At 50.8% G+C, this 13,045-nt stretch overlaps 3 protein-coding genes across 3 annotated transcripts; 1 reads left to right on the top strand and 2 right to left on the bottom strand.

Annotated features, from left to right (window-relative positions):
- Positions 1 to 214: 214 nt before the first annotated feature.
- On the bottom strand, positions 215 to 3,261 carry PRP16 (DEAH-box RNA helicase prp16; the record flags this gene model as incomplete). The annotated part of the gene is made up of 2 exons (XM_064875393.1): positions 215 to 2,043; positions 2,094 to 3,261. 2 exons carry the CDS (start codon positions 3,259 to 3,261, stop codon positions 215 to 217), a joined length of 2,997 nt encoding a protein of 998 aa, XP_064728658.1.
- A 252-nt stretch (positions 3,262 to 3,513) lies between these two features.
- GIM4 (Cochaperone prefoldin complex subunit) lies at positions 3,514 to 3,970 on the top strand (the record flags this gene model as incomplete). Its single annotated transcript, XM_064875392.1, has 3 exons — positions 3,514 to 3,547; positions 3,594 to 3,684; positions 3,742 to 3,970. The coding sequence occupies 3 exons, from the start codon at positions 3,514 to 3,516 to the stop codon at positions 3,968 to 3,970; spliced, it is 354 nt and encodes a 117-aa protein (XP_064728657.1).
- A 5,480-nt stretch (positions 3,971 to 9,450) lies between these two features.
- On the bottom strand, positions 9,451 to 12,700 carry PMZ80_006983 (uncharacterized protein; the record flags this gene model as incomplete). Its single annotated transcript, XM_064875391.1, has 2 exons — positions 9,451 to 12,562; positions 12,630 to 12,700. 2 exons carry the CDS (start codon positions 12,698 to 12,700, stop codon positions 9,451 to 9,453), a joined length of 3,183 nt encoding a protein of 1,060 aa, XP_064728656.1.
- Positions 12,701 to 13,045: the final 345 nt, after the last annotated feature.

Here is a 13,045-nt window from a genome sequence, read left to right as displayed (position 1 = left end):
CCACAGGAACAAGTCGTAGCTGAACAGTCGTTACACTCACAAATTACTGGCGCGCAGGTCTTTCGTACGCTGTAAATAGTTGCGCCGGATTAACGTGGTCGTAGTATTCGACGATAGTGTCACAGGTGATCCGACGGTTGTGTGCAGTGCAGCAGCTTCCGAGGAATTTCAGCAACTTTATTCAATGATTGCCAGAGGTCGAAGCAATGACAGCTCAGAAGCCGCCGATTCTCCTTCTGCCCAAGACAGGCTTCTTCACAACACCATTGCTCCCGCTCTTCTTCACTACGACTCCAGACTTCTTCCCACGTCCAGCAAATATGCGCTCCTTTTCTTCTTCTTCCCTCAGCCTTTCCTCCTCCCTTTCCGTGTCCAACTTCATCTGCTTCTCGATCTCCATTCTCTTATTGAATTCACCCTCGATCACTCTTTTCTCTCTGTTTGAGTACTCCTTGCTCTTCAAGCTATAGAAGACCCCACCAAGGTCCGCTAGCCAATGCGGATCAACACTTGTAACACAAGACATATACTCCTTGCTCGTAAGGATCAATTCATGGTAGATGACATAATCAGGCAGGTACCCCAGACCATAGAGCGCACTGGTCGGGTGAAGTTGTACAGTGACTGAGGTCCGCAAGTTGATGTATTCTCCAATGCCTTTCACCTTCGCGGCTTGATGATAATAACCTGAACAGATGCACTTTCGCACCACATCCCAATCAGTGCCGCAACTTGTCAGAGTCATCTTCTGCTGCGTGACCATGATATCATGCAGCTGATCCCTGATCTCCTTCGCCCTTCTCAGTGCTTTTGGGTGAAGAAAATGTCGGATGGACCATCCATCGCTGAATCCGTTGCTCTTCCATTGCGAATAGACATGCAGCAACGTCAGGTGGTCCGACTCTGGCACGAAGAATTTCTCTCGCGCCGCATCTGATTCTTCTTGTCGCTCTTTCGGGCGGTAAAAGACCGAAGGAACTGACAGCATGCTGACTATCGTAAGCACTTCTTCGCTGCATTGATAGGCTGGCTCGCAGGAAGTGATCAAGATCTTGGCGAGTGACGGCTCCATTGGGAAGGGCGTCATACTGCGGCCCATTTCTGTCAGATCGCCAACGTGATTCAACGCGCCCAGAGCCCAGAGATCGAAGAGCGACGTGGTAATCACGTCTTGGGGTGGTGCATCCATAAAATCGAAGTCGAGGAGGTTTTTGACGCCTAGCGATTTGAGAAGAAGGACCGTGTTGGCTAGATTGGTCCTCTGTATTTCTGGAATGGTTTGGATGTAGAATTCGTCCTTGAATGCGTTCTCAGTGTAAAGGTGATATGCTTTTCCTGGACCTGTACGACCTGCTCTTCCGGCACGTTGAGAAGCATTGGCCTGCGAGATGGGGGTAATTTGAAGTGTATCCATGCCCATTCGTGGGTTGTAGACCTTAAGCTTTGAAAAGCCCGCATCCACCACGTACATAATGCCATCGACTGTCAGAGACGTCTCAGCGATATTGGTGGCTACGATGACTTTGCGCACGCCAGGTGGCGCTCGGTCAAAGATCTTTGCTTGTAGATCTGCTGGCATTTGAGAGTAGATGGGTAGCACGAGCATTTTTGGAGGGTCATTGAGCTGCTGTAGTCGTTCTTCGATCAGCTCACATGTAACCTCGATATCTTCTTGACCTGTCATGAAGACGAGGATATCTCCTGCACCTTGTGAGACATGAATAGCTAGAACTTGCTTGACTGCGCTGTCAACGTAGTCTTCGCATGGTGACCGCGAATATTGAATGTCAACAGGGAAGGTTCTACCAGGAATGATGAATTCTGGCGCCCCGCCAAAGAACTTCGCAAAGCGCTCCGAATTCATGGTAGCGGAAGTCACGATCAGCTTGAGATCTCGTCTGCGAGCAATGACCTTCTTGATCAGACCCATGAGGACATCAGTATTGAGAGCACGTTCGTGAGCTTCGTCCATGATGATGCATGAGTATTTGTCTAGATCTTTTTGAGTCAAGGACTCCCTAAGAAGTACACCATCTGTCATATCTAGATTTTGGTCAGCCTGCGCACCGAAAGGCAAGAAGATGGGCACTTACACTTGATAGCTGTCTCGTGGCTTGTACAATCCTCAAATCGAATGGCATAGCCCACGGGACCTCCCAACTTGACCTCCATTTCCTCGCTGACACGTTTAGCCACACTCATAGCAGCCACTCTTCGAGGTTGGGTACAGCCAATTAGCCCTTGTTGTGCATAGCCATCTTCGTGCAAGAATTGGGTCAATTGAGTCGTCTTGCCAGACCCTGTCTGACCAACCACGATAATGACCTGGTTGTCTCTGATTACGCGCATAAGTTCTTCCCTCACTGCAAATGCAGGTAAAAATTCCCTTTGCTCTCTCAGAGTCTTGCTGCGACTGAATGCGCTACCACCTTCGTCCTTTTTGAGATGACTCGCAAACTTGCTGTCACTTGACTTCCCATTTTCTCCGGGCATTGAAGCGGCGCTGTCTCCTTCATCCTCCTTGACACCCATAATGTTGCCCAAAGCAGTCCCGGCAACATTGGTAGCTTCCTGAGCCTGCTTCTGCCTCTCTTTCTGCTGCCTTTTCTCCTTCACAACCTTGCTACCCTTGCGACTGAATACGGCCATATCGCTCTGAGAGTCTCTAACGGCTGGGACCGGATCCAGTTGCTTCGTGAACACCGTCTTGCCGTCCAAGAACGGAGGCTTCAGATCATGGACCAGCAGATGGACACGCACAGTATCGTCGTCGTCCTCAAAGTCTGCGCCATGATCCCTTCTTTGCGCAACACCAGAAGTGAGCATACGATTCGTCTCCCAGGCATCTACCTCTTTCTGCTTTTGCGCAGCCTTGGCCGTCATGCGCTTGCCCAACTTCTTGTCTGCAAGTTCCTGTTCCCGCTGCCTATCCGCCCACGACGTGTCCGCACCACCAAACGGGTTGTGCGATTCATCTCCGAAGGTGTGGCCCATATCATCCCCCAAGTACCAGTCACGATCGAGAGCATTACTCTCTTCATCTTGGATGAAAGGCTCTGGTCCATCAAATTCCGATTGTTGCGGCGTCGACCCGAATCTAGAGCCTCTGGGTGTAGCCGACCGCGACGAGGGGCCATGACCATTGCGTACCGCCTTAAGCTTCGAGATGCGATTGAGAGACGGTCCTAAGTCTTCGGCCTGCGGTGTAGAAAAGCGGCTGCCGTCCAGTTTGCGCCTTTTTGGGCAACGGTCGCGATCCATGCTCACGACTGTAAACGCGATGCACTGCACAAAATCACGAATAGGATGGGAGGTACCGTTGTGACACACCCTCTTGCGGCAATGACTTCTGTAGGCTTTGGCGCGTTCACTATGTATATCCTCATAGGTCTCTTCGCTTGACCCAAGAATATTCAGGCATCAAGGCATTATTCAATGCTGTCCCTCATCTCCCCCCAGATGATACCATCACAAGATGAATACGTCTGTCTCTTCAAGTCTCGAAACACAAGCATGGCCTCTGAAACCGCCGTGCGCAAACAGCAAGGTTAGAACCGCAGTCCCTTTGCGTGATACTGGCTAACACAACGTAGACTTACAGACTCAGTATCAGAACTACAAGTCAACCCTTCAATCGCTGGCGCAGAAGGTTGGCGAGATCGAGCAGGAGATAGAAGAGCATAAGTCCGTTGCCAACATGAACAACGGTGGATGAGACAGTCGTACTGACTGCTTTGTCAGACTCGTAACAGAAACTCTGGAACCACTTCCAGGTGATCGCAAATGCTTCCGCCTGATCAACGGCGTCCTTGTTGAGCGCACAGTCAAAGAAGTGCTACCTGCGCTGAAGACTAATTCTGATGGGCTCAAGCAAGTTCTAGATGAGCTATTGAAGCAGTATAAGAGCAAGCAAGAAGAGATGGACAAATGGAAGAAGAAGAACAACGTCCAGGTTGTGCAGAATCCTTGAGCTGTGCACCACCGGACCAGCGCGATCACAAAGGGCATGAGGATGCATTATGGGACGGAGACATGGGATAAGGTTGATGGTTTGACCGGAGACTCAACGATGGTTTCAACAGGTCCGGGCAGCACTACAACATCCCCACCAACAGGTCTTGAAGTGCCTCCATAGGTTGTATTTACGCCATCTTCGAGCAAAATTAGCCACGAGAACAACTCACACGGCCATCAAGACCAACATAGTAAAGAGGATAGCAGGCTTCGCAGACCGCAGCAGCCTACCCAGCACACGATGTTCAGATGCGTCTTGAGGAATGACAAGTTTCCTTTGGGCATCAGGAGATGCATAGCCACTGGAAATCTGCACATCTGACCGTCAGCAGCGGCTTTCTAGTGCCAGGTACAGCGTTTTCTGCGATTGTAACATACAACAGCTTGCCTGGCACCATACCCGCTCCGAGAGCTGTCTTCCGAGGCAAGCAAGCAACTGTGCGATCGATCGCGATGGCAAATCATACTCTTCGACATCTCCCGCCTGCGGAGCGTTTAGGGCTGATCTACTTCACAACGCAACAACGAGTGGTTAGACTAATGCTTGCGGTTCCCTCCTTTCTGGAATGTTGCACCTGCACGCCGTCAGAGCAATGGACATTGGGTTGCCTACAGTGAACGGGCCAAGCTTGAAGCAAAAATCTATCCATGGGTAGTTTGTCGATGGAGTCAAGGACGTCCAGGAGACTGCAGCCACGTATGTGTTCCTCAGAGCGCGACTTATCTTATCCTCGTTGCGCTCGTACTTCCCGGTGTCTGGCTCTTCAACAGTATTGCCGCAATTGGGAGATCAAAATCTCCGGAGCTCCTCCCGAGATCGTGCAGCGCAAGAAATCTACACCCATCTATCTTCTTACGGTAGATGGTAACCTGCGCTTAGCCTGCTTGTCTTTCCCAGCCGCAAGCTGTAACACCGGTCCGACTGTTGGCCAGGCATTTCGAGGGTGGAGATCCTTAGGCGGGAATCATTGACGGCGGAGCATCTCCATGACGCAGCGTTGAGATGCACTGTACGGACAACAGTTTCCGCTCAACCTTTCATTCGTCCTCATTTCGTTTTATTCTCGCTTGTTGATTCGTGCATGAAGTCAAGACATGTCTTTCAGCTGCCGACTATCTGCTCCATATCAAGTTAGCCGCAGCTCTTGGCCGAAAGATCCGAATCCTCCTGCGATAGCTGATCGTCGCCATGTACCGGTACCTGCAGGAGAGAAAGCTTGAGTTTGTGATAGCATAATCATCTACGCCAGTTCAAACTTTCTAGCGGCTTTATTCTAAGAACGACCCTATGAATGCACTTCACAAATAATCGCGACTGGAGACATTTGGTAGGTACCATCTGACTTGCTACCTCGGAAGTCTCAATCATGTCGTTTCCCGACAGTTCCCGTCTATCGAGAGGTTGAGTAGGAGCCTGAGGTTGAGGGCGCGCAGCGTGATGCCTCCCATTCTACTTGTACATGGCAACGAACAATGATCTTGCTGAAGGCACTATTGACTCGCTTCCCACTTGGCGTGCACGGGAACACTACTCATGGCTACAGACGACTAGTTAGACCTCGGCATCTGCGACGTGATTTACCTACCATAGTATGACATCCGAGCGCGGCACCGGTACAGCTCACCTGGACCAGAAGCACATGGATCTAAGTACGGCAAGTACGATACGAGCATAGTTTAGTCGCTTGTCGTGGTCAGATTCTACGAGTAGGATACAATGTTATGTGGCTCGTCTGGCTGAAGCACTTCCAAGCACTCGTCACTCAACACAACGGTTTTGTTGCTTTGGCGCATGGACACATGCATCGTGCAGCTTTCCGCCCTTGTCGCGCCCACTCATACTCAGAGAAACGACAGCGTTGTTCTGCCTATTATCTCTTTCGGTTAAATACCCTTAACTGTGCTTCGGCAACTTGCACTGGAGATATGTACAAGCCTGAGAGCAGTGACGCTCACGGCACAACATGTTGACGTTACAGCTGTCAGCCAGTTCTAACGGTAGCTTACCAGAACGCATAGCTGTTATGCTTAGCGTCGACGTCGTCTGAATGGACACTCGTGCGACATGAAAGTGCCCAGATCATTCTATGATCGGCGGTCTCGAGGAACCAAAATCTCCGCTAAATTCCGGTCTGCGTGAACATACTCCGTAGCAGAATTGTCAACGAGCGCTCTTCGTACACACTTTACTTCTGATCATGATATCTGAGGTTGTGACGAACATTGCTGAAATGTCTGATGCACGAGTGAGACAAGCGTGTCAACGATGGCCTTCAGTCGCCATCGTGAGTTCTCAAGCTTGCCAACTGGAGCTTCTTAATTTGGCACGGTGTTCAAAATGAGCTACTGTATCGGGCATAGCTTGGGTGAATAAAACGTTGCCGATCCCCATGAGAATCGCAGGGATCTCATGTTTCGGTTCTTTGCATGTCTCTCCAGTGGCCTTGGCCTTTTGAGCTATTATTCGACAAGCTTGAGAACGTTTCCACATGTACTGGTTCCAATCGTCTGTCAACAGAAGCTGTCTGAAAGGAACTCGGGGCTCTTCGAGTGCGAATCACTTCCTATACACCCGTCATGAGACTTGCACACTTTGGGAGCACAGTGCGAGACTAAAGTGGCTGAAGGACTAGCCGTATGTAAAGTAGCCTGAGACGGTTAAGTGCGTCAAGTGTGTCGCTAAGCGCATCAGCGGCGTGCTGCAACCCGTCTTCTCCCAATCATCGAGCGGAAATGCGGCATACCATGAGGATGTCATGGGGGAGTGTTTGCCACAAGCGTGGTGCAGGTGCACTGTGCTGGGATCTTCGGCCACAGCATTGCATGGCGCTGCCAGATTCTCAGAAGCTCTCGATCGCAACTGCTGCATCACACTGACAGGGGTGCAGCTGCAAGACGAACCCACACACGTTCCACTGTGACTGCACAAGTAAATTCTCGGCTTCATAGCTATTTGTTCGCCAATCGCTCACTTCAACCTTCATTCTTACTGCAGCTGTGGTGCGGAAGGAGCGTTATATTATTAAAGCAACGCCAACACTGGAAACCCGAGCCGTCACCCTGCTGTCGCCTCGACGCCTACGAACCGCATCCCGCGAATAGCAGTGCTCGAACTTCATCGACACCAGCAGATCTGTGCATCTGATTTCTTTAGCTGCACTGCGCGACACAGAGTTCATCAAGGCTACAAATCACGGCTGCATCGGCTGAATTCTAAACGACCATCTGGACAAGTGGCCCACTACCTCATCTACCCTTCAGCACAACTGTAGGCGACGTCCCAGGTTCGACGTGCATCTCACCTGCATTGACAACGATCAGACGTCTCACTCATTACATCGCATCAACGACTGTTTGTTCCGACCTCAGCTATCTCATCAGAAGTGATCTGTGATTTTGGATCACCTCACCTTCTATTGACTTAGAATATCCCGAGCGCTGTCCATTCGTTTCACAGATACGCTCGTTTGCATCTGGCGTCTCGATCTATCACTTTCTAAGTTTGAGGTATATCTCTACTACGATCCATCTCCCGCTACCCACCGGTAGACAAGATATCTACTACTTCACCCACGATTCTGCATTCGGAACCTCAGATCAACCCAATCACATTCAAGATGATCTCCAAAACTCTAGCAGTTGTGTCGACTTTGCTGGTCACCACAGCACTGGCAGCACCACTCTCACTCGCTTCCCTGGAAGCCGCCGACTTTGCTACCAATGTCATGATGACCTCAGGTGCTTCTCAATTCGCTGCATGGATACCTACCGATGGCAACACGTACGCTTCTTCCATCCTTAGCTGCCTGAACGTCTTATCTTCATCGGTCGGATCCTGCAACATCGCGTCAATCGACCAAGTTGGTGTTATGGACGGATACACCTGTGCCTTCCAGGGCTCGAACGGTTGGACGGGCTCGCAGACGGGAACCGACAATAGTGGCTGGATGCAAGTCGCGCCTCCGCAGACTATCACCCAAATGGTCTGTATCGCCGGCTAGACGTTGGCTGAGTTGGACCTATCTGGTTGTGCAGTGCTGGAACGCGGATCGGAACAATGCCAAGTAACCTCCGGTCATCGTCGAGCATAACACAAATCAGTCGATAACACACAAAACTCGAGCCTACAAGAAGGCGTCACAACGACATACACGAGATTCCTCACCACAGTCAACGAGTTAAATACGACTACAAGCATTTTGCGTTTCGAGCATGGCGTCCATGAGCGATGATTTTAATGATATTTTATGCTGAGATACCACTTGGGCTTTGGATGAACAAAAGTTGCTTTCGAGCTTGCTAGGGCGCTTTGGGACGATATAGATGAACACAGTACAAGAACTCCGGTCCCAGTTTGGATGTCCATACTTGCATACAGACCCTCAATCAATACCTATATCTCTTGAAGAACAATACTGTATTTACAATCCTTACTGCTCCTTACTGCTCTACGTTACTATATTCCTCATGCTATTCCATTTGGCCATAATCAGCCTGTGTCGAAGTTGTGAGCACGCCGACGTGAGACTCTCCGCCTAGCACCTACCTTACCCAACCTGCTTGACTTGCTCTTTTCGCCCGTTGTCCGCAGCGAGGAACACTACAGTCACGACATAAGCACCTGCCTCAACACGGGAAGAACATCCTGCTTGCCCATTGTTGACGTCGTACCTGCCTCAGCACACGAATCATGCCTTCCCGAACAGAGGAGCAGTTGCACCTGCCCATGCAACATCCTGTTAGTCGTGCTTTCCTCAATAGTCAGTGCGCAATGCACCTTCCCACGCAGCGCACCTGCCCTGCAGAAATATTCAGTCACACCTTTTCAGCAGGTCCTGCTGTACCTTCACTACCCACTGTGCCACCCGCCGCCACAATTCGCCAGCGCTAATGGACTACCTCTTGCCAGAATGGCCACACTGCAGTGCTCGATGCTGACGCAGAAAGGCATGCCGGGAACAACAACCTCAAACTTTGTCCTCAGCCGAAATCTAATGACCGCGACGGTGTAAGGATAACCTGGCCGCCCCAAAACGTGCTTGCATACACTTTGACCAGGTATGCTATCGTGCCTGGATGCACGTTCCGGTCCGGAAACCGAGTTCCGGGTACTAGAGCAGGACTAGGATATGTAGCATAGATCGTTTCCCAAGGCACGAGGTACGTCCATATCACGACACGTACGTTGTCAGATGAATGCACATTGTACGCTGCAGGCCCGACACGTGTCAGTACAACGTGAGACGACGCAGTACATCGTTCTGGGAGACGCTACACAGCATCTACGACCTCGACTGCTTCGCAAGAGGTCTACCTCAACAATACTTTGTACTCCTAACCATGTACCCGAGACTCTCGAACCAAGTCTACCAATCAAACATACACTAAACGCCTGTGCATCTTTTCTCTAGCAGTACTGACTGGCACATCCAACAATCAGACCCTCACCTTCTTCCCACTACCCCCATCCGCGCCCTCGCTCTCCCTCTTCAGACTCGCACTCCCAGCTCGCCCATCCATCACATCCGCCTCCTCCCTCGCCCGCTGACAGAACTCCTCAAACGAGTTCCCTTCCTTAATCCAGGCGTCCTTAACCTCCCACGTACGTCTATCCCATTCCGCGGCCTTCGCCTGCCACTCCTTCATGCCCCGTTCGTTCTCAAGCCGGTTCGCCTCAACCTTATCCTTGAAGGGCTTCTGGTCCTCCTCACCAAGCTCGTTCCACATTCGTCCGATTTCGACACGCACCTTGTCTCTTTCGTGTTTATCCTTGCCTGCTTTTTTGCCGGAGGCCATTTGTGCCTCGTGGAGACGTGTCTTGACGGCGTCCCAGTGGTCCATTTGATAGGTTAGGTAGGCGTTCACATTCAGTTTCTGTGGTTTGGTGGGTGGTGGGCCGAGGTCATCGTAGATGCGCACCCACATTGCGGCGTCCCAAGCTTCGTTGAGGGAGGTGTCGATCTTTCCTTTGGCGGGTCGGGTAAATGTGCCCGCGGGGAGGATCGGGTCACCTTTGCGGGCTGGAAGCTTGACGATGTGATCTTCGTTTGGTATTAGGTCTATTGGTGTACTTGTGGTTGATGCTGGCTTGGGTACGGCTGCGGACGTGATCGTACGCATGATCTCCTTTGACGGAACGAGAACCGGCGGAATGGCGATGGGACTTGTCATGATATCGAACATCTCGTTTGCCACGCGCAGGCCTGACAGGTAGGCACCATGCACCGTGGCGGGATAGTAGCGGCATGTTGCTTCTCCTGCAAAGTGCAGGTTCGAAATCGGCTCTGCGAGCATATCATAGTCCGCTGGCCTCGCTTCCTTTGCAACGAACGAGTATGTGCCACGTGCGAAGCGGTCTGAGCCCCAGCGAGTGACAATTGACTCTCGTGGCTGTGGAACATTGGCATCGCCAAAACAATTTCGTAAAGACTTCAGACACTCATCAACAAGCTCGTTGTCTGGCGTGCGCTCTGCCTCGAACGCACTTTCTCCCGCCATTAGAGCAATGAGGCACGGCAAGCCACTTGTCTTGATGGTGTTCCAGAAGAAGTAGAACTGTCCTCTGCCTTCTTTGTAATGTGACTGGTCGAAACCGTTACCGTGCCTGTGTGGTCGAAGAAGACCGAACATATCTCGATCAACATCCCAAAATGGCTTCTCGAACACCAGGATGAGTTTGTTCAGAAGACCGAAGCCCATCCTTCGGATCGCATCTCTCTTCCATTGAGGCAGCGGAGGCTCAAACTTGATACTTTGTTCTTTCAATACACCAAGAGGTGCGGTAAACACGACTTTGTCAGCCTCGAATGATTCTCCATCTTCACAAATTATGGTAGCCTTGCTCTTGAGACCTGCACCACCGTATCTGATGCTCTTGACGGGCTTGTTCGTTCGAATATCGAGGGAGGAGGGAAAGCGTGCTAGGCCTCTAGGCACTTGTTGGTAGCCGCCTTTGACCTGTGAGTGAGCGCCACTGAATTCATGGCCTGTATCTTGGTCCCAGCCTCGGAGGCTCAGCCTGTCAACATTGGCAGCATTAGCATACTCAAGGTTGGCGAAGTGCCAGTTCATCATCCTCAATGCATACGGCTTGAGATCGAGAAACTTCTGGTACTGATTCACGCTTTCATCCATGACCAGTCCAAGAGACTGATTGAACTCTTTGGCGAGTCTATCGATCTCGAGAGTTTCATGAAGCTCGGTTGTCTTGCGAAGAAGGAAGCCGAATTCTTTCGCTGCTTGAGCAGCAGGAAGTTGTGTCTTGCTTTCCATGTTTGTTTCGATTTGTTCTTGTGGGTTGTCTTGCTTGGCTGCACGATGGCCAGCGCCACGCCGACGAGATCTCTTCGTGATCAGTTGATCGATTGTGCCGGCGGCTGTGGCCTCCTCATATTGTCTGAGAGTTAACGTATCTTCTGTGTCAGGAGGGTCTCGACCTGAATCCATATATTCCCGATCACCTTCCGCAGTTTTTCTGAACGAATTCTTAAGTCGATATGTCCCTGTTCTGTCCAGAATATCATTGTATAACTTTTCCATCATCACGTCGTTGGTGCCGTTGACGGGCGTTCCATCAATGTCATAGAGGGTGGACAAGTCGCGCAGGGAGTGGTAATCGAGAGCGAGCTGACCTCGCATGATAGCATCAAGAGGGTTTCCACCTTCGTATCCTATAACGATGTGAGCACCCATCTCTGCAACAGGCCTCTGCTCCGGAGAGAGCAAGGCTGATCGCATGCTAGTCAGAGGATGAGAATAGATTCTGCCTCCAATTCGACTTCTTCCTTCGAGAACAATGATGCGAGGGGTTGGGTGATCAGGATAGTGGTTGAAGAGGTTGGTGAGTTGTCTTGCTGTAGACAGACCTGCCATACCGCCACCTACCACGACTATCGTCTCTCGTTGTGAAGTTTTGCCTTTGCCCCGAGCGTTTCTGGGCATGACAGGCGACTCGACGCAGCCGAAGTTGATGTAGCCCCTTCTGACCAGCCATTCCCATGCAAAGCAAGCCAAGCGTGTCCAGCGTTCATCGCGAGCGCATCCTATTGCTTCTTCGATGTTGACACTGACACTTGGGTTGCGAGTCCATAAGCGTAATATTCCGTTTCGGATATTGAGGTAGACGGTAACATGCTGCTGACAAAGTTTGTCTTGTAACAGCTTCTGCTCATCTTCATGTAAAGCATAAGGAGGGAGGCGGGATGCTTCGGCTGCAGCCACACATTGGCGGCCATACTCAGCAGGCTGCATCCTGGAAGGTATAGACATCTTTGCCTTAAAAGTGCCTGCAACCTTGCCATACAGATATTTGCTGCCACTCTCAGCATCACTGCCTCCTTTGGGGGATTTCCTGGGTGTAGTCGGCTTCACATCTTGCACAGATGGTGCGCCGGAGGTGGAGGTCATAGAGCTATTTGGTGAGTCTCGTGGTTCACTATTCATCTGAAAACTTCTCAATGTAGAATTGTGATCATCAGTCATATCTTCATCATCGATCTCCATCTTGATACCGAAATCCTCGACCTCGATGGACTTCTGTTTCGAGAGACTGTATATCACGCATGGTCAGCTTTGCCACACAAACACAAAACCTCCTTAGATGAGGTAAAACCCACCTTGTTGTCGTTCTGACGGATGTAGAGGCACTATAACTGCCTGTATTTGAGTTTGCCCATGGTTTCTGCATCGCAACTATGGCAGCTGTGCTTGCCATGCCTGATATCAAAAGGAGCGACGAGTTTGATATTGACCAATTTTCCAATATAAGCCACCTTTCACACGTCCATTCGAGCGGTATGATGATCCATCAGCATGCAAGATGCACTTTTTGATAAGTATTGATGAGTCTCTCCTGAAGTGTTGTGATGGTAGCGGTACCCTGAGGGTGCCAATAAGCAGGATCGAGCTCGCAGAGAGGGGCGCCGGAACAACACTAGGCCGATGTGACTGCGTTTGTGAGGTGTAGTGGTACTAGATTTGGCGAAACAGAACGGAGAGGTTGGGCTTGAAGGTGTTTCTCTTTGTGGTTATC

Source organism: Knufia obscura (assembly GCF_036327395.1).
Source record: "Knufia obscura strain CCFEE 5817 isolate CBS 148926 chromosome Unknown scaffold_8, whole genome shotgun sequence".
NCBI classification, from domain to species: Eukaryota; Fungi; Ascomycota; class Eurotiomycetes; order Chaetothyriales; family Trichomeriaceae; genus Knufia; species Knufia obscura.
The sequence above is the reverse complement of the archived record's forward strand: the minus strand, read 5'-3'. Positions and strand labels throughout refer to the sequence as shown.